Source organism: Sphaeramia orbicularis, chromosome 3 (genome assembly GCF_902148855.1).
Source record: "Sphaeramia orbicularis chromosome 3, fSphaOr1.1, whole genome shotgun sequence".
In the NCBI taxonomy this organism is placed as follows: domain Eukaryota; kingdom Metazoa; phylum Chordata; class Actinopteri; order Kurtiformes; family Apogonidae; genus Sphaeramia; species Sphaeramia orbicularis.
The window spans coordinates 3,762,184-3,786,527 of record NC_043959.1 but is presented as its reverse complement, the minus strand read 5'-3'; the positions used below and the strand labels follow the sequence as shown (position 1 = coordinate 3,786,527).

General features: G+C 37.6%; 1 protein-coding gene across 4 annotated transcripts in view; it reads left to right on the top strand.

Annotated features, from left to right (window-relative positions):
- Positions 1 to 24,344, top strand: part of tspan4a (tetraspanin 4a) — a 329,835-nt gene that overhangs the window by 197,802 nt on the left and 107,689 nt on the right. For all 4 annotated transcript variants that reach the window (XM_030128550.1, XM_030128558.1, XM_030128534.1 and 1 more), the window contains one exon: positions 18,356 to 18,547. In XM_030128550.1, coding sequence (XP_029984410.1) covers positions 18,356 to 18,547 — 192 coding nt within the window. The remainder of the gene's footprint in view (positions 1 to 18,355; positions 18,548 to 24,344) is intronic.

The window sequence follows — 24,344 nt, the reverse complement described above, 5'->3', positions numbered from 1 at the left end:
GATGGAGGAAAGATCAGGCGGATGAGAAGAGGATGAAAGGACTGAAAACAGGTGTTCCTCACCTGATGCAGGAGGAAGAAGGTCACGCCCCCTCAAACCCAGACCCACAGACCTGCAGAGGAAACGCATGATGACAAAACATGCAGCTAAACAAACAGGGCTACCACAGCTGTTGCACTATAACTTATATATGTATACAGTTGGGCTCAAGATTATTCATACCGCTGCCATTTTTTGTGAATTTTTAGCTTTGTGATGAAGTGAATGAGTTTTGTGTAACCTTTGTTCTTGATGACTGTTCCTGTAAGTGTCCATGGTCTTTCTTCTGTCTCCTGTGGGATGTCGGCCCACTCCTCCTTGGCCAGAGCCTCCATCTGGGTCAAGTTGGATGGTCTCCTGGCATCACCCAGGTCTTCAGCTCTCTCCACAGATTCTCGATGAGATTTAGGTCAGGACTTCGGCTGGGTCATATCCTTGAACCACTACTGCACTACCTTTGTTGTATCCTTTGGGTCATTGTCCTGCTGCAACGTCCAATCAGGACCAAGCTGGAGTTTCTAGGCAGATGCTTTGATGTTGTCATCGAGGATGCTGATATAATCCTCCTTTTTCATGATGCCCTGTATCTTGATGAGGTTCCTGGTGCCACCAGCAGAAAAGCAACCCCATAGCATCATGTCAGTATGGAGTTGCTAAATTATGTTGGCATTGGAATGAGCAAATAATTTCATGCCCCTTTGGACTGTAAACCTAACTGTAACCTGATAAAAGAAAAAATAACTGATATGTATCCATTAAATTATCTAATTGATAACCAGTATCAATAAGAGTAGTAGTATTGATGAAATCTTGATGATCCTCATCATATACAAGGGTCTAACTGTGATGGTTAAATGACTGGATCAGAGCATTTGTAAAATGGCAGGTCTTGGGTGTTCTGGATCTGCAGTGGTTAGTATCTACCTAACATGGTCTATGGAAGGAAAACCCAGTCTCAGTCCAATTGAGCATGTGAGAGATGTGCAGAACAAACCAATTCTGTCCATGGAGGCCCCATGGTGCAACATCCAGCACTTATAGATGTTGGCACATACCATGGATAGATGTAACAAATGAACTGATGGTGATAGTGATGCTCCATTTACTCCCAGACAAGTAGAATGTACCAATCAAACAACAAAACAAGAAAATAAACTGACTGGATGCATGGCTGTTCACAGCAGCAACACACCAGCTTTAACTGGAGATGGAATTAGTCAGTGCACCAACAAACATTAGGATGGACTGAACTGAACTGTTCTATTGTGTCCAGAGCTGAAGCCACAGATTATTTTTGTAAATGATTAATCGATTGATTATTTTCTGTGATTCAATTGAATGATTATTTGAATAGATAAAAAAAAAACAGTAAAAATGTCAAACAGACATGTCTGAAAATGACAATCACCTGGTTCTTTATTCCAGAACCAGCTGAAACAACAACCATAAAAAGTTAAAAAAAATTAAAAGGATATATGACAAATATCTATATACAAATAACAACAACAACAATATAAAAGTATACATAAAATATATATACGTAGATATAGAAAACAACAAATAAGTCAAATGACCTATAAACAACCATATGTGCACTGCAGTCTTCAACACATTTGGATCCAACTTCCTAACAACTTAATATGGAACTAACACTGAAGTGAAAAAAATAAAGACAAATATTTTTAATGTTTCTCTGAAAGCTTAAAAGTTTAAAGGAGTAAGTGATGGTTCCAGTGTAGAAAAGTGAGACATTTTCTGCCTTTTTGTCCTTGTCTCTTTGGAGCTATGCTCCATATTGTTTGTGTTGATCCTGGCATCATGTGTGTCTCAACAAGCGTCCGTGTAAAACACAGCAGTAGAACGAATGTTTAGTGGCAGCAAAATTCAGGAAACAAAGCTTTGATTTAGGAAAATTGTAATTGAATCATTCGAGTCAGTCAGTTTATCATTTCAGCTCTAAATGATGGATCAACTAAATTCTAAAACTATGTTATGTATGTATTTGATGACATTATTACAAAGGATAAAGAAGCAGCCATTTGTACAGAAACATAAAAATATGTTTTTCTGATCACTTGTGACTTTGGTAGAATTTATAGCTACTGTCTGAATAGTAATTTAACAGGGAGGCTTCCTACTGAAATGTCATTGCAAATCATCTATCATTTAAAGAAGGGGGTGTTTTCACTTTTTTTTTTATTTTTTTATAACATTGCTGTGGACCTTGAACAGCCTGGGGCCCTGAGGAATCACCTGCTGAGCCTGTTGACCAGCAATGCCTGTGACTTCCTCAAATTTGAGAGGAAACCTTCAAAACTGCATTTGTAGGATAATTTTCAGTCACCTGTTGCCAGTGTGTAGAACCTGGTTAAGGACAGAGTTCATACAATGGTGTAAATCCTCCTGAAGCACAGCTGAATTATTTTTTCAAAAATGCCTCTGAATGATACAGAGTCGACTGCGTTGCAGTCACAGTAATAGAGGTAAGCTATCTCATTCAGCCTGGCTGGTTTATGTACTACATATAGCACAGTTCACACACAAAAGCAATTCATTGTGCTTGCATGTAAATAAATGGAACATCCAGAGGAAAATAGAAGCAAATGAACAGAAATATTGACAGCAGCAGTACACAGAAGTGAACATTACATAAAACCCTAGTAAAAGAGCAGTTCCAGGTTGCAGCAGAGCAGATAGATACTGCCTCACCTTTATTAAATGTATTTATGTATTCTACTGAATACGAATGTTGTTGTAAATGTATAATAATTAGCTGCAGTGCATATCAGTTCCAGTTAGTGAAGTAAACTGACAGAAGAAGGCGTAGCTGTATGTTGTTTCTCTATTTCCATCTATTCATATCCATGTCAAATGTATGCATTACTGAACCATAAAATTGGGGGCTGGACCTTTTCACTAATGCTCATGGGGCTGATCCCATATGTGTTCTCCAATCGGGGGGGAAGGACAACGAAGGACCCGACTACACAAGAATCTGACAGAGCTGACTTCAGCCTTAGTATTCGAACCTGTCCTCCACCGCCTCAGTGATGCCAGTACTATTGATTACAGTCAGCGCTTGATCATTTGGTCACCTACTGTAATTCTGACACATTTTTATGAATCTTTTTAATGTGTTGCTAACATCAGATTATTGTCAACCAAGCATGTTTTACCCTTTTATGGTTTTTCATTTTAAAGTAGCTGATCCGTTGATAGATTTGTTAAAACAACAAATGTAATGGTGTCTATTCTAGTGACACCATTTATAATGACCATATTTATGCATTTCCCAGTATCTGTATCAAGTGTAATATATAGGAAATTTGCAAACAGTATTAAAAATAAAAATGTCTTTAAACAATATGAATATTCTCTTGAGACCCAGTAATTCATTTCTGTTTTCTATAGTGGGCAAGACTTTCACAGCATTATTATAAAAAATAAACAAATAAACAAAAACAAAAAAAAAACACCTTCCACCACAAAGGATAATGTTTTTTTTTTCATTCTGTCACCAAACTAACAAATGACACATTTTCGTTTTAGAAAATGTGGCAACTTTTCTGGAAATGTTTTTTGTTCACCAGACACTTTTAAAAAAGCACTAAAGGTGGTGATGAGATTAAATGTATGTTTTAGTGAATATGATCCCTGTGCTATTTCTTATTAGACATTTTTGGTTGATAAATTGCGCAGTCTCTACCTCCTGCTCACTCAGACGGTTTATTGCTGCGCTTTTGCATTTCAATACGTCTGTATACAGTGATGAGATTATGGGTGAATTGTAAAAGGTTTATGTAAATTTAAACAACCCCTCAAAAGACATCAAAGATTCCCGAGAGCAGAATTTAGTGTGCGTGTCCTTGCTGTCTGAGGTTTATAAAGTTCAGTTCAGCCTCTTTGCTGCTGTTGAAATGTTCAGAGGGAGTAAACTGGTTAATACTGCCTACTTAAATTTGTCTTGTTTTTACTGGATTTCAAAAGGCATTTCACATCCATGATGGGTGAAAAATAGACAACCACCTGCTGAAATTCAACTGTATTTGCCTTGAATGCATTTCTCTGGTCCATTATTGACTCTTTGGTCTGGGATGCACACATGTGAGGCGCTGATTCTCTGACTCACGAACAACATGCAATTGCATTTCGGAATAAACCACTAATGCATCTTTTATTTCTTATTTTCCGTAGTTGTCACTGCATGTATAAGTGCTTGCCAAAGTGAACCAAAGTGGGGGAAATGGATTTCGTTGTGAATTAATTCAAATAAAAAATGAAGGAGGGGTTAGTTCTGAATTAGTTGAAATGAATTAATTTGTTTCTCAAAATGGACTGCTGGTGTGAAACTTAATTGGTGCAAGATAACTCAGTGATTTAAGAGGCGAGTTATGCTTTCTGATTAAATATGCTGCGTTTTTCAATTATACATTTTATTTGGGCAACATATGTTCAGCTGTATCAGCTGAAAGATGTTAGTTTATAATTAAATTAGCGGTCCTAATTAGCTGATCATTCTGATGCTGACGTGTTTCCAATGTGCATACATTTGATGCTGGTTGTGTTGGCGTCTCACTGGACCGAAGCTCTGAGAAAACTGGAGAAGAAGATGCTGCAGGGAGTGTGTGTTGTTTGGTTCTCCTTAGCAACAAGAGTCAGGATGTTTCACATCTGTCAGTTCTTAGTGTGAAGGTAGTAAATAACCTGAGGTGAAGCAAAGTCTCTCGTTTCCAAAAGAAAACAGTTAGAGAAAATATGTGCAGGATTTGGCTTTAATTGTACTTCTGTTTGGCAAAAGACCATTGATAGTTTTTAGCTTGAAGGTTGTGTTTTCCAGGACGGTGCTCAAAGTGTCAAAGACAAAACTAAAGGGTTTGGTTTCCATATTGAGAGAACATTTTCAATTTTAAATGTATAACTAGAAAAGCACTCAGAGAGCGCAGACCTCCACCAAGGCAGATCAGCCCCACCCCCACCATCCCCACCACCACCACCAAAATTAAATCATTTGTTCCTTGTGCCAGTATCAACATTTTCTGAAAATTTCATCCAAATCCATCCATAACTTTTTGAGTTATCTTGCTAACAGACAAACAGAAGACAGACAGACAGACCCCGATGGAAACATAACCTCCACCATTCCTTGGCAGAGGTAATTAAAATTGTATTGATGAATAAATCATGGTTAATATGGCAGTTTTAAAGGAGATGTATGTGAGAATTATATTCTATGTAATCATAAAAATGGGCCTGATATGTCACCAGACATTAAGGAATCATGTTTATTCCAAATACTGATCTCACTGACAGTAGTAGTCCAGGCAGAATATTCACATTTGAAAAGCTCAGTGTCAGCCCACATGTAATGTTATGTTATCATTTTGTGTTTTGGTCTGATGCTCCACCCATCGCTTATGTCCCAATCACAAAGTCAGTAGTGCTTCAGCATCCAGGTTGCCAGTTCCTTCTGGGCTGTAGCTGGAACCTTTCTGCTCACAAATGTCTGATGTTACTAAACCTAATAGGCCTTGTTATGAATCCCAAACTGGGGCGCCATTAAGGGGGGGGTAAACATGACAAATTCATGGGTCCCAGCATTCCCAGGGGGCCCATACAGCAGTGGAGTGGGTCCTCTGGGAGCAAGAGTCAGAAGAATAGTAAAGTGTCTGGGGGCTCTACAGTATTTTGAATGTGATTGCAGTACCAGTTGTGGCCACAAACTAAACAGGGTTCCATTAAATGTTTAGTCAAGACACTGAAACTGACTTATTCTGATGTAAAAATAACCTCAAAACCAAACAGCCAAAGGTTGTATCTGCTGAGTTTAATGTTGATGCCTTCCTTCCACCAAGGAGGTTCTGTTTTTGCCGGCGTCTGTCTGTCTGTCTGTCTGTCTGTCTGTCTGTCTGTCTGTCTGTCTGTGTGCAAGATAACTCAAAAAGTTATGGATGGATTTGGATGAAAATTTCAGGAAATGCACACAAAGAACAAATTATTAAATTTTGGTGGTGATTGGGGGGGCACTGATCTGCCTTGGTGGAGGTCTGCGCTCTCCGAATGCTTTTCTAGTTTTATAAATGACACTTCATATTTAATTTGTAATCAGGAGCTCTATTTAGACCCTAAAGACCTGTGTCCCATCAGCCTGCTGGGTTTTTGTAACATGCTGCTTTCTTTCATACATGCAAAATATATTTTTAGGGAATTTATATTGAGGAATTTATCTCAGAATTTGACATATTTACTTATAACTGTTTGCTTGTGTTGACAATCTGAGTGTCAACCCAACAGATGTCAGAAACCAAGGCTAGATTCTGATGAACACTAGCTAACATGGTTAACTCACACTGTTGAAAATACTAATGTTGATAACTAGCACCTTTACAAAGATGTGGCTCCTAAAGACATAGTGACCTACTGATGTTCTAGGTCAATAAGTTCTTCATGTCCTGATATTTTAGTGACATGAGAAGGTATCAAGTCTGTTATCCTGAACGTATTTACAGTCACTGCATGTACTGCACTGTATGAATACGTACATAGTGCTGTAATGAGTTTAAGGTTACATAATACAAATGACTTCTTTCTTAATATTTACTGTCCCTCCAAAATATTAGTTGGGACATTTCAAGTTCTTATGCAAATCTATGCTCTTTGATAAAAAAGAAAACACAAGTATATGTATATGTATATGTGTGTGTGTGTGTGTGTGTGTGTGTGTATTTATTTATTTATTTATTTTACGTAAACGTTTCTCAAAATAACCTCAAAACTAAACCTGTTGTGCAGAGGTCGTTTTTGCTGATCGTAAAACAGTTGATCAGCCATTTGTGTGTTTTTTCAAGTGCACAAATTAAAAATTAATTAGGATTTTAGTGATCCCTTTTAAAACTCATGGCTTGGATCTCAGATTAGATTGTAGATGTTTCTTCTATCCTCTATCTGTACTTGCATCCAGGCTGAAAATGAAAGGTGACAGAGCTTTTACAGTTTTAGAAAACAAAGCAGTGGAATGACCTGTCAAAGGAAATCTGGTCTTTGAAGTCACTGTCTACTATTCAGTCTGTTCTCAAAATATGGTTTACCAGAAAGCATATCCAGGATTTATCTGAGCTGCTTCTTGACCTTATTATTTACTTTATTTTTTAATTACCAATTTTTTGTTTATCTTTTGCTGTGTTTTCTCATTCTGTATTAATTTGTGCTTTATAAATAAAGACTATGGTTACTATCAGTGAAGTTTTCAATGGCTTTATCTACTAAAATTTACCTCGAAATTTGAGAAAATAACTGTCCTGATGTTGATAACCAGGCTGTAACCAACAGAGATAAGAACCAGGGTTAGCTCATTAACACGAGCTAACATGGTTAATTAGCACAACAGAGAAAATGCAAATGATGTTAACTAGCAGGATTAAAATGATGGCTTCAGATCAGGTAGTGTATTACTAATACTTTAGTTCAGAGGGGTCAAACACATTTTAGTTCAGGGGCCATATTCAGCCCAATATGTCTCGAGTGGATCTGACAAGTAAAATAACACCAGTGACAAAAATAAAATGACATTATGAAAATGGTTACAGTTACACCACAAAAAGCCTGAAATTGCAGGTTGTTCATATTTGTTCAGGTTATTCATAGTTTTTGTGAAAGGGTAGTTTTTCAATGTAAACATTTTAATTCAGCTTTACTTTTTACATTGAAACAAAGAGAAACATTTTGAATTGCCCTTTTTTATAGTTTATTATGATAGTATTTTACTGGTCTGACCCACTGGAGATCATATTGGTCTGTATGTGGTACCTGATTTTATCTTCAGGGGAATTTTTGCATTTCACAAATCCATCCCACAGACTGGTTTGGAGCCTTTGTCAAGCCATGGATTTGACACCCCTTGTTTATGTGCTGAAATTCCTCATGTCCCCTTTATTCTTTGGTGGAACCCTAACCAAAAACAGAACACAGTGACATAAACAAATGTATGTACTGAATGTGACAGACTGAGTAAAGTCCAGATATGTACAAACTCTCACTGACAGAACCTTTTCTCAGTCTGAGCTCACAGTCATCCTTCATGTCCATTTTCAACACCACTGTTACTGTGTCAATAATGAGTAAAAGACAGAAGTCAATGAGACTTAAGTGTTGGAAGTTGATCATATGGACCATATGAACAATAAAACTGTAAGAGACAGACCAGGATTCATATCCCATTTCACATTGCATTTACTTTTGTGTTTTTTCTTATTGTCATTCTTATTTTACCCTTTCCCCACCTCTTTTTCCTGACCTTACCAGAGTTGTTTTTTTAATGCCTAAAGCCAACCGAATCATAAATCCAGCATTATCTTGATATGTTTCAGACTGAAAACGATTATCTGAACAAAGGTCAGAATATGACGAGTTGAGAATGAAACAGAAAAATCTGAAAATGCAAATGACTTCACTCAAATGTTAGTAGTGAAAGTGCAAATATGGGAGGAAATACAGGAGGAAAAGACAATTCAGTCATTCTGAGAGTAAATCATATGCAGAGAAGTCATCCATGACCACAGTTTATCCACTTTACATTTTGTGGTGTGTGCTGTTGAACTTCGGGGTCTATGGTGGCTCATAAAGAGGAATCTTTGCCTCCTATAGTTGAAGCAATAATGGTGGCATTTCCCTTTCACAATTCAGAGCTACACTGATCTTACAACTACCTTCAAAAATTTCTTCAATGTGTTTTTATCAAGCAAGATGGCGCTTCATGACTCCAAGATGTATAACATTTATAAAATATGTATAAAAACATCTCTTTATTGAATATTCTCAGGGTAATGAAACTTTTATGATATGAAAACATACTTATACTACAAGTATGACCTTGAGCTCTTTGTATATAGAATAAAAACAAGAGTACACACAGTCCTAAAGAGAGCTGTTAAATGAAACCAAAGTGCAAATCCAACTGTTGTACCTGGTGTTTTCAGCATCAGATCATCTTGTCTTTCAGCCTCTGCGAAATGATGAATGTGTTGTCTTTAAAAATATACACCGTACTGATTGATTTTGTGAAATGCCTTCATTTAGAAAGATGTGTGCATAGAGGGACTGCTCAGAATACTCTGTCCTCATTGTAAACTGTTTTCAGCGGAATGCTTTATGCTAAAGATATAGTGAGATGAACTGAGGGTCACTGGAAAGATAGCTTTTATGGTTTGTGGTGAAGCTTTGAATGGGTGGACCTCCACAATTGACATTTCCATCATAGGGAGTCAACAAAGCAAACAGTCTCAATGCCTGTGATCTAAAAAGGTCAACAATTCAACCTAAACCATATAGCAAACTTGACGTTTTTTTTGGTCTTTTTTGTGTCTGAGTTCTGAGTTTTAGATCTGTATTTTTAACATAAGCTTTTGCATGTCACACCACTGTGGTCTGCCTTGATGGTTGATGTTTTTTTGTGTCAAAAATCAAAAATACAACCAAGTTTCTGCAGCCCAGATCTGCAGTCACATGGCAACGGGTTTTATGTTGGCAGCTCTGTGTCATTCTTTAAAGAAGCATGTGAGCCAAGTGTGGATATAAATAGAAATGTCAGATGTAATTATTAACCAAATGAAACGTGTCGACCTTCAGAGATGATACTGGTGCGCCTCTGGCCAGTTTCAAAACAAAGTTATTATTGGTCCGTGGCAGTTGTCGTCTTTCGAAGTTATTATATTAAAGTTTAATTTCATTCCTCGTCAGCCAAACCACTCTCATTATGTTTCCTATTTCAAATCAAATGATAATGTGATGGGAATGTGTTGCTCACCATACTGAAATACTGAACCCACAGATAATCATCCCCCAATTTTGCAGCTCCGTGTGTCATTAGTCATCTTTGTTTCACTCTTTGTTGTCAAACCACACAGGATGTATGATTATAGATATTTTTCATTTTGCATCCTACATGGATAGGGTAATAACACACATGCAAAAAGACAATTCCTTAGTGTAAAGAGTAGTGTATATGACTCATAAAAAGTGTGATGAAAAAGATGTAACAAGACAAAACAGGGCAGAGCAGAGAAAAGGTGTCATCTATGTAAGATAAGATAAGCTAAGATGTTCTTTATTGATCCCCAAGGGGGAAATTCAAATGTACAGCAGCACAAGACAATATGCATCAAATACAGCATAAAAATAAAAAAGATAAAAAATATGAATATTTCTTAAAGTGACTAAAAGAAAAAAAAAATAGCAATAATAATTAAAGCTGTAATCAGCATTGGGTGGGACCTCATGCCCTGGTCCAATCACACCTCCCATCACCGCTGACACCTCAGATAGTATCAGATAGTGAGGGACTAACTGGTATAGATAACCAAGCAAAATGTCACGTGCCCACAATGCAATGGGGTGAACCGCTGTTAGAAAATGTGCAGAAAAAGGCTTCACTTTACCTGGGAGTCAAACCTGAAATTACCACATGACGGTCTGATGCACTAACCACTATACTACACAGCAGCTGTATGTGTGAGTGTACAACACGGCTCCTTAGCTCATACTGGTAATTGTACTGGTAACTTGCTTCAGATTGACAGTGTGAACTTGCAAGCAAAACTTTTTGCTTCGCACAAGATTTTGACATGCAAAATATTTCCACTTGCAAACGAATTTAACCTGGAAGTAAGTACCACTTGAACTTGCAAGCAAAATTTTTTGATTTGCAAAAGATTTAGAGGTGCAAAACCTTTGGACTTGCAAACAAACCTTTTAAAATGACAAAACATTTTGGTCTGCAAGCAGAAGTTTTAGATTTGAAAAGGAAGAAAATGAGAACACACTCAATTTTGTTCGACTTCAAAATTTTGAAACCTTCATTTTTGTTTTCAAATCTTGAGTTTTTTGTTCATAACTGTATTTTCTGTTTGCCTTTTTTCCTCCTTTGCTTGCATAATAAAGGCACAAAATTATCTTCATACTCTTCTCCAATCTTCTGTCCAAACCTGGTCTGAAAACACCTGCATACGACCTGATTCTGAGACCACGCCCACAGAATTCATCTAGATCAGTGACAGTTTTCCTACACAGCAAGCTGGACACTGTAAGGGGGGGGGGGGGGGGGGGGTCCTGACAAATTCATGGGGCCCATAGAGCTGTGGAGGGAGACGAGGGGGCCCAGTGGATACAGATTAGAAGTTGTGAAAATTCCGTGTAAGGATCACAGGCACAAAGGCGTTCTGTACCACGTTAGAATGGCCTGAAACTTGGTAACCATTTTTTCCACAAAAATATTACAGAGTCCATGGTAGTTCAAAGCATGTTAAGTTTCATTTTTGGTTTCCGCCAGTTCCTCTACTTGTTACACACTGTAAAGTATGCTGAAAAGCCAGGCTCTCATTGGCTAGCTGTTAGCCAGTCAGAGTCAAGCTGATTAGCATGTTGAATATTCATGAGAACCAGCACAAATCGAGCTGAGTCTTCCAGCAGGCGTTCTGTACCACGTTGGAATGGCCTGAAACTTGGTAACCATTTTTTCCACAAAAATATTACAGAGTCCATGGTAGTAGTTCAGACATTACCATGAAAGTAATGAAATACATGTGGCAGGGCAGCATTTAGTAAAAGACAAGCAGTCAAAATATTGAAAATCACACATCACACACTTCAAAAAGAAGGATTCAAAACCTTAAACATGAGTAGAATACTGCTGGTAGTATAAATGTCAGAATTTTGAAAAAAGAAAGAAAAAAAAGAAAGGAAAACTATGAAGCTTGTGTGGCACCTCAAAACACGGAGCCTACATTACATTTCGTAAACAAGGAAACCAAAGTCTAAACCACTGACATAATACCAACCTGTTTGGGGCATAGCTTCACTCATTCTCCATCACATCAACAGATTGCCGACAGTTGAGCGTGGACTGTTGTTTGCATTTGCGCATTACGCGATTAGGCTCAATGACAAATTAGCTTCCTGCCTTTGTTGCAGTCAACAATCTCAGCGGTGAAAACAAAACAAATTTCCTTTATTTTTCATAACAAGTAACAATACTGTGCGTTAAAAATATAACGAAGTAGAAGTATGCAATTCAATTAGGAAACGTAGTGAAGTAAAAGTGAAAGTAAACAGAAATAAAAAATACGCAGTAAAGTACAAATTCTTCCAAAAAAAAAAAAAATCATCTCTGTTTCAGGCAAAGCTTTTTATTAAATTAATTACCTTCAGTAAAGGATGTGCAGTCACAGTATCACACCAACAGCTCCTGATTTTTTTTCTTTGCGATTCAAATTTGTTTTATCAACTAAAAATATAAGAAAAAATAAGTGTTTGACTTTACATACATGATAAAACATTAAGCCACGAGTGGCAGATTAAAGACCACAAACCCAACAAGGCTGAGTGTAAATCTATTCACCCTCAGGGTTTTTCCCAGCCTTCATTAATCAAACATGTGGTGCATGTTTTTTTAAGAAGCTGTGACTTATTTAAAGTGAATGTAATACAAATCTAAAAGAGCAAAATATATGGAAAAACCAAAAACTTTTAAACCTCAGCACCAGGCTGAAGTCTGTGGACCATTATTCACTCTTCTGGGACAAACTGAATACATGTTTCATACATCAAAGTGTCACAAAAGAAATAATGCATGAAGTAAGGGATTTCAGTCCAGTAGTCTTCAGACTATTACTTTATGCAAACTGTCTTTTGCCATACTTTGGCCTTGAGAAGTTCACATTATATTAATGTATAAAGAAAAAAATTCTAATCATGACCTTAATCATATTAATATAATACATATTTGTGACCTTCGCTCTGAATGAAGTGCTCATAACGACAGGAAGATCAGAGCACTGATATTCATGTACTGTTGTTAATGCTGGAGTCATTAAAACACCCACCTGTATTATACATCTGTAAACCCAAGTCTAGTACATCTAAAGTACATGTATATTTTAATGATGAAAGAATTTAGAGAGGAATTTCATTACTGCATCATTAAAATTATATATTGTGGCTATCTCTGCCAGGCCTTCTGATGATACTGGTGGAGAAAAGGGAGTTTAGTTAAAGGTATTATCAGTCAGAACAGTCCCAGTCTTGGGCCTTAATCAGCACAGTTTCACAGGCTTTGCCTCAACTACACAAACCTGCTGCGGTGGTGGGTGGTGCTGGGGGTAGGGGGGGTGTCCAGATGGCTGCATCCATTTAAACACCACAAATCTGTGTGACTGTAAAGATTTAAGCTGCTGTTTTTGTGATGGTTTCTAATCAAGACCAGTTGTGATCAACAGCCTGTAGTAGCAGCTACTGAATAGAGGATTTCTTCTTTTTAACTTTAAATCACATTAAACAGATATCATCAAGATAAAGACTTAACTTTTCTTCTAATTAAGGGATAGTAATTCCAGTAAATTCAGTATTTTTTGCAGTCTCACTAAAAGGCAGTTGGCAGTTGTTGTGAAGGTTTAGATTATATTGAATGATTATAAAGCGTCAAGTGTTAGTATTTTTTCCTCTCACTTTTTAATTAAATGCCTGTTTGTCCGTGTGGTCTGATTCTCATGATAGTTCCGGAACAGCTTGAGGGATGATCTTCAATTATGGCATACATTTAGATTTTACTGATTAGAATGTAGTGGTCAGCAGTCAAGGCTGCAGGGGCTCACCAAGGTTCTAATAGTTTTGGATTTTTCATTATTGTTTAGTTTTATTTAGTTTTGCCTTTTTTTTCTCTAATTCAGGTAGTTTTAATTCCTTTTTAAAGCAGGTTTGCTAGTTTGTATCAGTTTTCATTTTTTTCTAAATGCTTAGTTTTAGTTTAGTTTTAGTATTAATTTTAGTTTTTTATATGTCTTTTCTTCTCCGTCGTATTCAAATAAATCCCAGACAGGACTCTGCTGCTTTCTCCTAACTTTAGTGTCCATGTTTCCAGGTAGAGTGGGGACCAGAAGACTACTGGAAATCACAAGTGAACACAAGTGACAGACCATCAAGTGTTGAATGGTGCCGCTGGCTAAAATTGCTTGAGCGAAAAATGAATAGATTTCGTATCAATTTGACAGACAAAGACGAAAACGAAGGGAATTTTATCCATAATTTTTATACGTTTTAGTTTTGTAAGCACACAGTACAGTTTCAGTTAGTTATCTTTTTTTTTCTTTTAATTATAGTTTTTATTTATTTCAGTTATCCAAAATGTTTTTTCAATTCTAGTTTTCGTCATTTCGTTAGTTTTCGTTAACGATAATAACCTTGAGGCTCACAAAGCATGTGTGTGGACTTAAACCAAGAAATTATACACATGGTATGAAATACACGTGTAATAGGATAAATTACTACATAATGACGTTCACTAAGTAAATCATCAAGTCAGTGTTACTGAGTGTAACCCAACATAATTTTGTTGCTAGTTGTTACACAAGTTCATATACTTATGTAATAAAATGATCAAGTGGTAATATTTTATATCCAAAAGGTCAAAGGTCAAGTTACTGGTGGTATCATAATGTTGATCCTACTATAGAAACACTTTTCTGCCTATTTTCAACTCTATGTGCAACCGCAATCACACTAAGTCATATCTGTCCACATGATCGTTTTAGCAGAGTTTCAGAGGTAATACACAATATACACATGTAATATGTGGATGTAAACAGCAACTGAATTCACAGAGGAAAAGCAACAACCACAGGGTGATTGTAGATTTATATTGTGACCTGATTATTCAACGTCATCACTATTAATAACAGCTTTGGGGCTTACATTATAAGTTATTTTAGGTTCTGCTGTGGCTGAATGGGCTCTTTTCTTATTTTCTGATTAGTAATAACTTATTATTTTAACAGTAAATAGATGTAGAAAGAATTCTGTTACAGCTTTATATTAGAGGCATTGCCGCTCCTTTGAAGATGAATCAGATTGCGGTTGATATAATTCCTTCTATTATTGAGGGTTTGAATAGTGTGACTGAACTTCACCCCACGTTGCTCCGTCCTCGTCTCTGATGAGCTTATGGCTCTGACTTCAAAACGTTCACCGCCCTCCTTTCCTGCTGTTCCCCTTTTATGTTTCACCCTTAACACTACAACCAATCTTCATTAAGGAACACAGTCTGGGGTGTAATGAGGGTCCGCGGTGAGTTACACAGACCCAAAGACCCTTCATTTATGAGCGGCTGAAATCTCCTTCGTACATCGTGGTCATAAACAAAAAAAACGTCTCGTGAATGAAGCTCCACACGAGCACCTTTTTATTTTTGCTTTGCCCTACTTCTAGCCTGAGTGCTCATTAAATAAAATCTTATGTCAGAGCTGGAAATAGAAAGAAAAACTGTGGGGAAACAATAATCGTGTATTTATCCATGTAAATCTTATTGCCGGTGGGAGTTCTGGTGAGCGGTCGTGCCGTGTGAGCATTAGTGATGTTTTAGATGCATCTAAAATCCCTTACTGATGGGTGTTAGAAATTTGCCCCTCTTTTTATCCATGCACTCTCATCTTTATGTATCTGAAGGCAAACATTCATAAGGACAGAAATGCAAAAAGAAAAATCCACATTGGTTTCATCTCCAAACACTGATGTTCTCCCGGAGCTGCTGAATTCTTCAAACACTGACCCAGGCCGACTAGAATTTATCTCATATATTAAAATCCTGCTCTCCTTTGGGGAGGTGATAATTAGTCCAGAATTACATTTCAGACAGCTTTAATGGAAAATTAATTCTTCTTTCTTTGAAAAGTGGAGAGAATTACATCCACGTGGAAGGTTATTAATAATTAAAAATTCATTTAGATGGAGTGAACTGAGGGATGTGACAGGACCAGTGGTCGAAGATGGATGTGACCAGTTTGATTCCAATTAGATAACTTTATTGCATATTGATCCTCTTTTTCACTGTGGCTGTCACTCTCAATTGAATATCAATGAAACTACTATAGCTGATCCAAAATAATGTACCATGACCCTACCTTAATTAATTTAAAACACTTCAAATTCACAATGAAATGTATTGTAACTCAATAGATAGAACAGCCACTTTCTTGATCTTTTTAAAATTGGATTCTTCCAGTAGGAAATGAGATGCAAATAAATGTTAAAGGTTAAGGTTAGCTTGCTTTATTAACCCTGTAGAGGAATTCAGTCTCTGCGTTACCCATCGTAATACACACAAAGTATCTTGCATTAGCATTAGCATTAGCACATTAGGAGCAGTGAACTGCCTTCAATGGGCAGACCAACTCCAGATCAGCGTCATAGTCAGGAGAATAAACCTATATGTATCTGTATGTATCTATGATATGAAAAACCTGTCCATCTGAAGCCCATTTGAAATGGCCACATTTTTAAAAATGTGCATTTTGACATGTGTAATATATTTTTTTGCAGACTAAAACTACCTGTCATATGAATATTTCTAGACATATTGTATAAGCATGATGGCCATCTGCTTTTTATGCAGGAGGGGGTCAGGTTGGACATCCCTACTCCTGTAGGCGTTGAGGTCTAGGCACTATTTTTGATAGAAGTCATTTGCACATTCAGCTCTCTCTGATGCATGTGGTTGGAAAGTTCATTTCAATCTCAAACAAAAGCTCCTGCGCACTGTTCCAGCGCAGCATCACAATTTATTGATCATCCTCACACTCACATTTCAGCCCAACAGGGCCTTTGTCAAGAGACAGTCCAATCAATAAATTGTGATGCTGTGCATGAACTGCGTGCAGGAAATTTTCTTGACGGTTTCAGCAAATGCTTTGGTGAAAAGATTGAGGTTGGTTTTAAAAATTACTAAATACATTTTGAGTCTTTTTAATTCATATTTAAGATGTCAGAATAACATTTCAGCTCATTGTAAATCGAGTAGTCTGGCAGAATTTCCCCCCATTCTCTTGTCTCTGTTTATGGTCTGTGGAAATCAGCTCATGGGTGTTTTCAGGCGCTGGGGGGTGGAATGTGTGATTGAAAACTGTAACTGGTTGCTGCTTTGGTTTTGTCAAATGTCATTTTACTGTAAACTTATTCACTTTTCTGTAGTGGTGTGATATAGCATCAGTTCATTTGTATTTATATTTAGTCTTTGGATTTGGGCTGAAGGGGAGGAAATTTTTGCAAGTTTTAGCATTTCTGCACTTCAGTTTGGCGTCTAATATCAAGGATTCAACCCAAGCCCAGATATCTGTTTTTTTTTAACACGAACCAAATGCTGTCAGTCCCTCAAATTAAGTATAACTGAAATGATTAATCAATTAATCAAGTTGAATTTATAAAAAAATATTTGATTACAATTGTCCTGAATTGTTGTGTTTCACAAGTAGATGAATGTGATGCACATGATGCCAGGAGCCACACAAAGTTGTATGTTAGTTCCATCTTAAGTTGTTAGTAAGTTTGATCCAAATGTTTTGAGGACTGCAGTGCACATATTTGTTGTAGATGTCATCTGACTTTGTTGTTTATTCATTCATTCATTAATCATCTGAACCCGCTTTATCCTCACTAGGGTTGCGTGGGTACAAGTTCTTTTTCATTTTCGTACATGTCTTTTTCACACTTTTACTGTTTTTTTTTCACCTTTTCAAATAATCGTTTAATTGAACTGCATCAAAGAAAATAATCGATAGATTAATTGATTCCTAAAATAATCAATAGCTGCAGCTCTAAATCTAACCATAAAAATCATTGAATATTTACATGTGAATGTAATTTCTGTGTTATCTGGATTAAAAGCACAGTGATCACTATAACGTGAACATATCTAGAAACATTGAAAAGAAACATATTTTTGGTTCACAAAGTTGAGATGATTCACATTGGGTTTGCAGAAACCATACAACATCATTTCTTCTGACAACACTTGAACTGTTATTGATTCCAAATTTACAATTCCTTTGCTAACAGTAAGCATAAACGCACACAATATGTTGCGGTAACCAAGAAATGAAAAGAGTCTGGCATGTGTTGTGACAAACAAAAGTCAAATAACTCTGCATCTTGTTATTACATGAAATCTCAGTGGAAATTTCAACTGTTCCACTACAAAAGAAAACCCAAGTGGAATCCACACAGGAGCAAAAACCTGAGACACAATGTTCCACAAAGTAAATCCTCCTGATTTGCATATTGATATGAGACCACAGTACAGGCAGGGTCACAGTCCCAATGTTCTGCCTCTGTCGGCTGTTTCATTTCTGCTCTTGTATTTGGAATCTTTGCACACCCTGACTGTCAGACACTAAGACAAGTAGAGTCATAACAAGTCTGCTCAAGTTTTATACACCTTCATGTCAACATGCTTGACTTTTTTGTAAGTACACTGACAGCTTTACGCCTCTCTGTGTTTCAGCTGGGAGGATGTGGAATCCTCGGGGTGGGAGTCTGGCTCTCGGTGACCCAGGGAAACTTCGCCACCTTGTCATCATCGCTTCCCTCCTTGTCGGCGGCCAACCTCCTCATCGCGGTGGGGACCATCATCATGGTGATTGGATGTCTGGGTTGCGTCGGTGCCGTCAAAGAGAGCCGTCCCCTGCTCCTCACTGTGAGTTTTAGGTTTTAAACACAGTGCTGAGTTGATGTTGATGCACATTGGCAGTTGTCGTTGGAATCATAAATAACATCAAGTTTTCAAAAAGGAATAGGACATGACATGAGTGAGTGTGTGTTTTGGTTTCGTCTGACAGTTATCACACTCCGGTGATTCAACATCAATTTATTTTATGAAAGGTTTGAGGAAATCTGTCCTCTACACTTTGATTTTGCATTTCTTTTGTGATGAAAATACTACAGATAAAGACAGAGCATATAGTACAGTTGAAGCTGCAGTGCTCATCAGGTTTTTAAGCATCACTAGACCATTGATGCCAACTTAACACTTTTGTTGCTAGACTTAGCAAGTTTTAGCCGAGCATTATAATTCTTCTTCTTCTTTTTCTTCCTCATATTATTATTGTTATTAGTGTTTATTAATTTATTTTTTGCTTTTTTTCAAAAAGCGCCTACCAACAAATTTAGCTACTTTTGAAAATATTTTGGGAAACTTTTAGGAATTTTAATAAAGTGACTCAAACACTAAAACACACACACATTTCCCCTCTAAATGACACAAAATGATTTTCTCTGACAGCCATAGAAACACACGGTCTGTCTGCCTAGCTCTAAAAGTCTGTGTTTCCATCTTAGACACTTTGTTGGTATATTGTGGGTGACTTTTCAGACTCCTTTAGAAACTCTTCAGCAAAAAAGCAACAAGTGACAAACAGTGGCGGCTGGAAAAATTGTTTTTTGGTGGGGTGCAGTATGCAGGTCAGTTTTCAGATGCACTATGACCACATATCACCACTAGGACACACCAAAGTACATGCACCACTGTTTTAAAATATTAATTCCAATTAAAATAAAAATACACAGTATGTGTTTTCAGTCATGTAGCCTATTTTCTACGTGTAAATTTCATCCATCTATCTTTCAAACATACAAATTTTTCCATGACTCTATTGTAAAGGTTAGGCATGTGCCTGACAAGTGTCTTTTCTATTGATTATATGGCCAATGCATTTAGACCAGGGGTGAGGGGCAATGCAGGTAGATCACATGACATTAAAAAAAGTGCTAGTTAGCCTATGGGCTACATGACCTTTTTGTTTCCCGTTCCTGCCAGAATGCGAATCATGGTCCCCAGCATTGACTTTTGTGCAGATTTCTGTGGCCTTAAACAGGAAACACGTTACTTGAGTGCTCACTAAATGACTGAAAACATTTTTAAACTAATCTTTATTTAAATATTCCTGTTTTTGTAAAATTATTTTCTGTGATTCAAATTGTCTTGTTCTTAATGTGAGACTGGTGGGGCTTTCTATGGATGAGCTGCCACTAGTGACAAATCTACCAACTTTTTCTGGTGTTGTTTGAGGGTTTTGGATACTCTGACATGAAAGCAAGTATCCTTCTTTGTCTAAAACAAATAACTTCCCTGAATATAAATCACTGCCATAGTCATTGCCAGTTTGTCTCTTTTTGGTCTGTTTAGATTGCTAATGTAGACTGAAATTTTTAAATGTTATGGTTAAAAATATTTGTGTTTTACCATGACTTGTAGGTGCCAAAGTGGACCATAAGGTTGAACATAACATGCTGCACACTTTCCATACCCCTTGGCCAAATATAGTGGAAGATTCTTTGAAAGTTATTGCCCTATAATTTAGATTAGATTGTCTTTGTGTTAAACTTATTACGTACATATTTATATTTGAAAGTATTCAGATATTATAACTGCACCAGTCTGTTTCAATCAAATATATCACCCCAACAAAGGAGTCACGTCTCCATTTGACCTTGAAAAAGTAGGTCAAGGTGACGTATTTTCAATAGGCTTCTGCTCCATGCCAAGATGTATCTATGGTAAAAAAATTTGGTGCAGATATCTCAATGCATTCTTCAGATAATGTGATTACGTCATTGAATGGACAGACAGAAAGACAGACAGGCGACAAATTGATTACGATAGATAGATAGATAGATAGATAGATAGATAGATAGATAGATAGATAGATAGATAGATAGATAGATAGATAGATAGACAGATAGATAGATAGATAGATAGATAGATAGATAGATAGATAGATAGATAGATAGATAGATAGATAGATAGATAGATAGAGAGAGAGAGAGAGACAGACAGACAGACAGACAGACAGACAGACAGACAGACAGACAGACAAATAGATAGCTTTGCATACAGCAAAAGTAGTCAAAAAACAGACAGGCCAAAACAGGTGGGTTAGTATCCAGGTTGACATTAAGATTAATGTATATACTCTAAAAAATTTGCTAAAGAACTTACTCTACAAAAACTTCCTGTACAATACTGTAAACAAAGACTTCTGTTTGTATTTACACATTTCAGGACACAGTGATTTAAAGTGAAACAGTGATATACATTGTAACAGTGATTTAAGTGATCTACGTTGGTTTGAAAGGTAGGTGTAGTCCAACTACATAAGGTGCTTGGATATTTTACAGTCTCACTGGATCAGTCCTAATGTGATCATGACTGAGAAGGAGACCCCCCCCCCCCCCCCGGCCACTCAGTGATGAGTTGTACAATCTGATGGCCAGGGGGGATAAAAGAGTTCCTGAGCCTGTTTGTGGAGCAGGTTGGAGACAGCAGCCTAGAGCTGAACACACTCCTCTGCCTGATCACAGTCCTGTGCAGAGGATGCTGGGAGTTGTCCAGGATGGACAGAATCTTCTCCAGGGTCCTTCTCTCTGCTGCTGACACCAGGGAGACTAGCTCTGTGCCCACCACTGAGCCAGCTGTCCCCTTTTGCCAGACGTTGGCTGAGGAGTAAAAACCAAACCAAACTGAAGAAAATGAAGTTAAAAAACTAAACAAACAAACAAGTGTTCAGAGAACGCAAACCTCCGCCAAGCACCCCGAACGGTGTGAATGTGTGGATCGACCATTTCTTCTGAAATTCAGCAGTTCCAGGTTGTTCCATACAGCAGAAAAAGTTGAAGCTTGGTACCAGTCACGTGTATGTCAAATTATATTAAATTCCAATCAAAATTTGTTGAGTTCTAATGAAAAATGTGTGGTAAATGGAATTTTCAATGTTAAATGTAAATGTCCACAGAGTCCACATTCCACAGTGGATGTGGACAATTTTGTGCCAGATATTGTTCTAAGCTACAGGTGGATCAAATTGGAGGCTAATTGGAGTCGTTTTGAATTTTTTTTATGAATTTTTGAAAATTGCTCAATGATGAGAGACAGGAAAATTGTAGATTTTGTGACCTTGCTGTGACCTTGAACTTTGGCCTACTGGGACCAAAATTTAATGGGTTGGTCCCAGGGCCTAGGCCTATCTGTGGGGAAGATTTGGTGAAGATGGTTGGAATAGTTTTCCTGTAAAGTTGCTAACAAACAAACATGCAAACAAACAAACACAAAGCAAAGTGATCGTAATACCTCCTGGCAGAGGTAATAAATACATAACCTAAGTAACTCCTTCAGGGTGTCTCTTTTGGGTCACTTTAGCTGGTCCCCAAGCGTGGATAAAGGAGGAGGGTTGGAATTGGCACATTAAAAAAAAAACAATTGACAGAGTATAGTTCATTTGTAGTTCTAAACATATTTAGAGAGTTTTTATACACACTTCTTTGACTGTCCTACAATGTTATTCCACTATCCTACACTGTTCATTACAAATACATGCACAAATATGTAAATCATGTGATCACATCATTAAGCAACTTCTAGTGACTTATGACAGACAATAGATTTCCTTATTGAGGAATTAGAAACAATGCAAAAACTCCTTAATTCGATTTCAACACATTGTAGTTGAAGTGTCTGAGAGACAAACACAATACCACGTCCACTCTGTACCAGTGTTTCCAGGCTATAGAAGATCTATCGTCTGACAGATTTTAGCCAATCATTGTTGATCATTGTTTTTCAGACAGCTAGAGAGGGATAAATATACAACTGTCAACGAGATTTACCAATCAGTGATCAAATTCAACCTGGATGCAATGCTACTGCTCTTCTGTGTGTCTCAGCAAGCTTGAAAAAAATAGCTTCACTTTTCCATAAAAACACATGAATGTCGGATAGGGAGGGGAATCGATAAGAATTTAAAGATTCCAATTCCATTATCGATTTTGCTTATCGATCCGATTCCTTACCGATTCTCTTATCGATTCTCACTGGGTGAGGGAATAAAAGAGTACAAATGGGTGTGTTTGCATTAACTGTCTTTTATATTTCCATCTCTGCTCAAAAAATATAACATATACAGTATGTACAAATTATAATAACAGATGACACCGGGCCCAGTTTTTAGGGGGGGGGCGTACAGTGGAAGTGAAACGAAAGATGCTTTACTAATTCCTCTACTGCCGCATTTCCACTACATGGAACCGGTTCGACTCGGCCCGGCTCCCGTTGTTGTGCACCTCATTTCCTTTCCCCTACCTTCGGAAACTTGTATTTTAGGGGGTACAACGTTTGTTGACCGCACCGGAACCAGAACTGGGCCCGGATGACGGCCTGGTGTTCACTCTGCTGCTAGGTTCACAAGCGCCACTAAGTAGTGAATCAAAGGAATCCCATGCAGTGGACAAATATTTAAGCAGATTGGAGGGATTCCACCCTTTAGAAGAAATGGAAGCTTTGACAGAGTTCAACTGGACCTGGTGTGGTCTGTTTGGACCTGGTGTGGTCTGTTTGGACCTGGTGTGGTCTGTTTAGACCTGGTGTGGTCTGTTTGGACCTGGTGTGGTCTGTTTGGACCTGGTGTGGTCTGTTTAGACCTGGTGTGGTCTGTTTAGACCTGGTGTGGTCTGTTTGGACCTGGTGTGGTCTGTTTAGACCTGGTGTGGTCTGTTTGGACCTGGTGTGGTCTGTTTGGACCTGGTGTGGTCTGTTTAGACCTGGTGTGGTCTGTTTGGACCTGGTGTGGTCTGTTTGGACCTGGTGTGGTCTGTTTAGACCTGGTGTGGTCTGTTTAGACCTGGTGTGGTCTGTTTGGACCTGGTGTGGTCTGTTTAGACCGTTTCTGCCTCAACGCCATGTTGGCTTCGTTCTGACCAAAACAATGCAGCATATGCGTGACATCATCGCGCATGCGTAACGAAGGTGGAATCGATAAGTAGAATCATTAAGCAGGCAGGCAAACGATTCCAAGGAATCAAGCTACTGGGACCCTTTTCTCAAAAAGATCCGGTTCTCAGTTCCCATCCCTAATGTCGAGTAATGTATATTCTTTAGATTTGGAAGGAGAAAGAGCTGCAGCTTTAATGTTGCAAATCATGTTTCAGAGGTAATTCCAGTATTAGCAGATGGACAGAGCAGGTTAATTCATATCTCAAAAAAATACATAAATAGAGTTTCTTTTTTCACTATAAGCTTAACCTTAACAGTCTTTTTCTAATCTTTGCCCCTATTTAATGACCTCACTAGCTGGCTTTGTGTGACTTTTTTTATTTTATGCACTTATTAATACAATAAGAATTCATAATATAACAAGAATTGGGGTGTAGCTTTGTGCAGTTAATGATCATTGTTGATTTTCTGGTGGAGTTGTGTTGACTTTTAACTTAAAGTCAGAGTTTTCAAGCAGTTTAAACGTTAAGTGACAGACTGTTGAGCACTAACTCAATTTCTAAATGAATGGTAATGTTATACACTGCATTGAAGACCTTGGGAGCCGACAGAAAGATTTTCATCTACATGCAAGTCTGTGTACAAGCTGCTACTGAATGTAAGCAAATGAGATCATCAGTAGCTTAGAAATGGAGTCAAGTCACATCAACAAATGGGCAGTTCCAGGTAC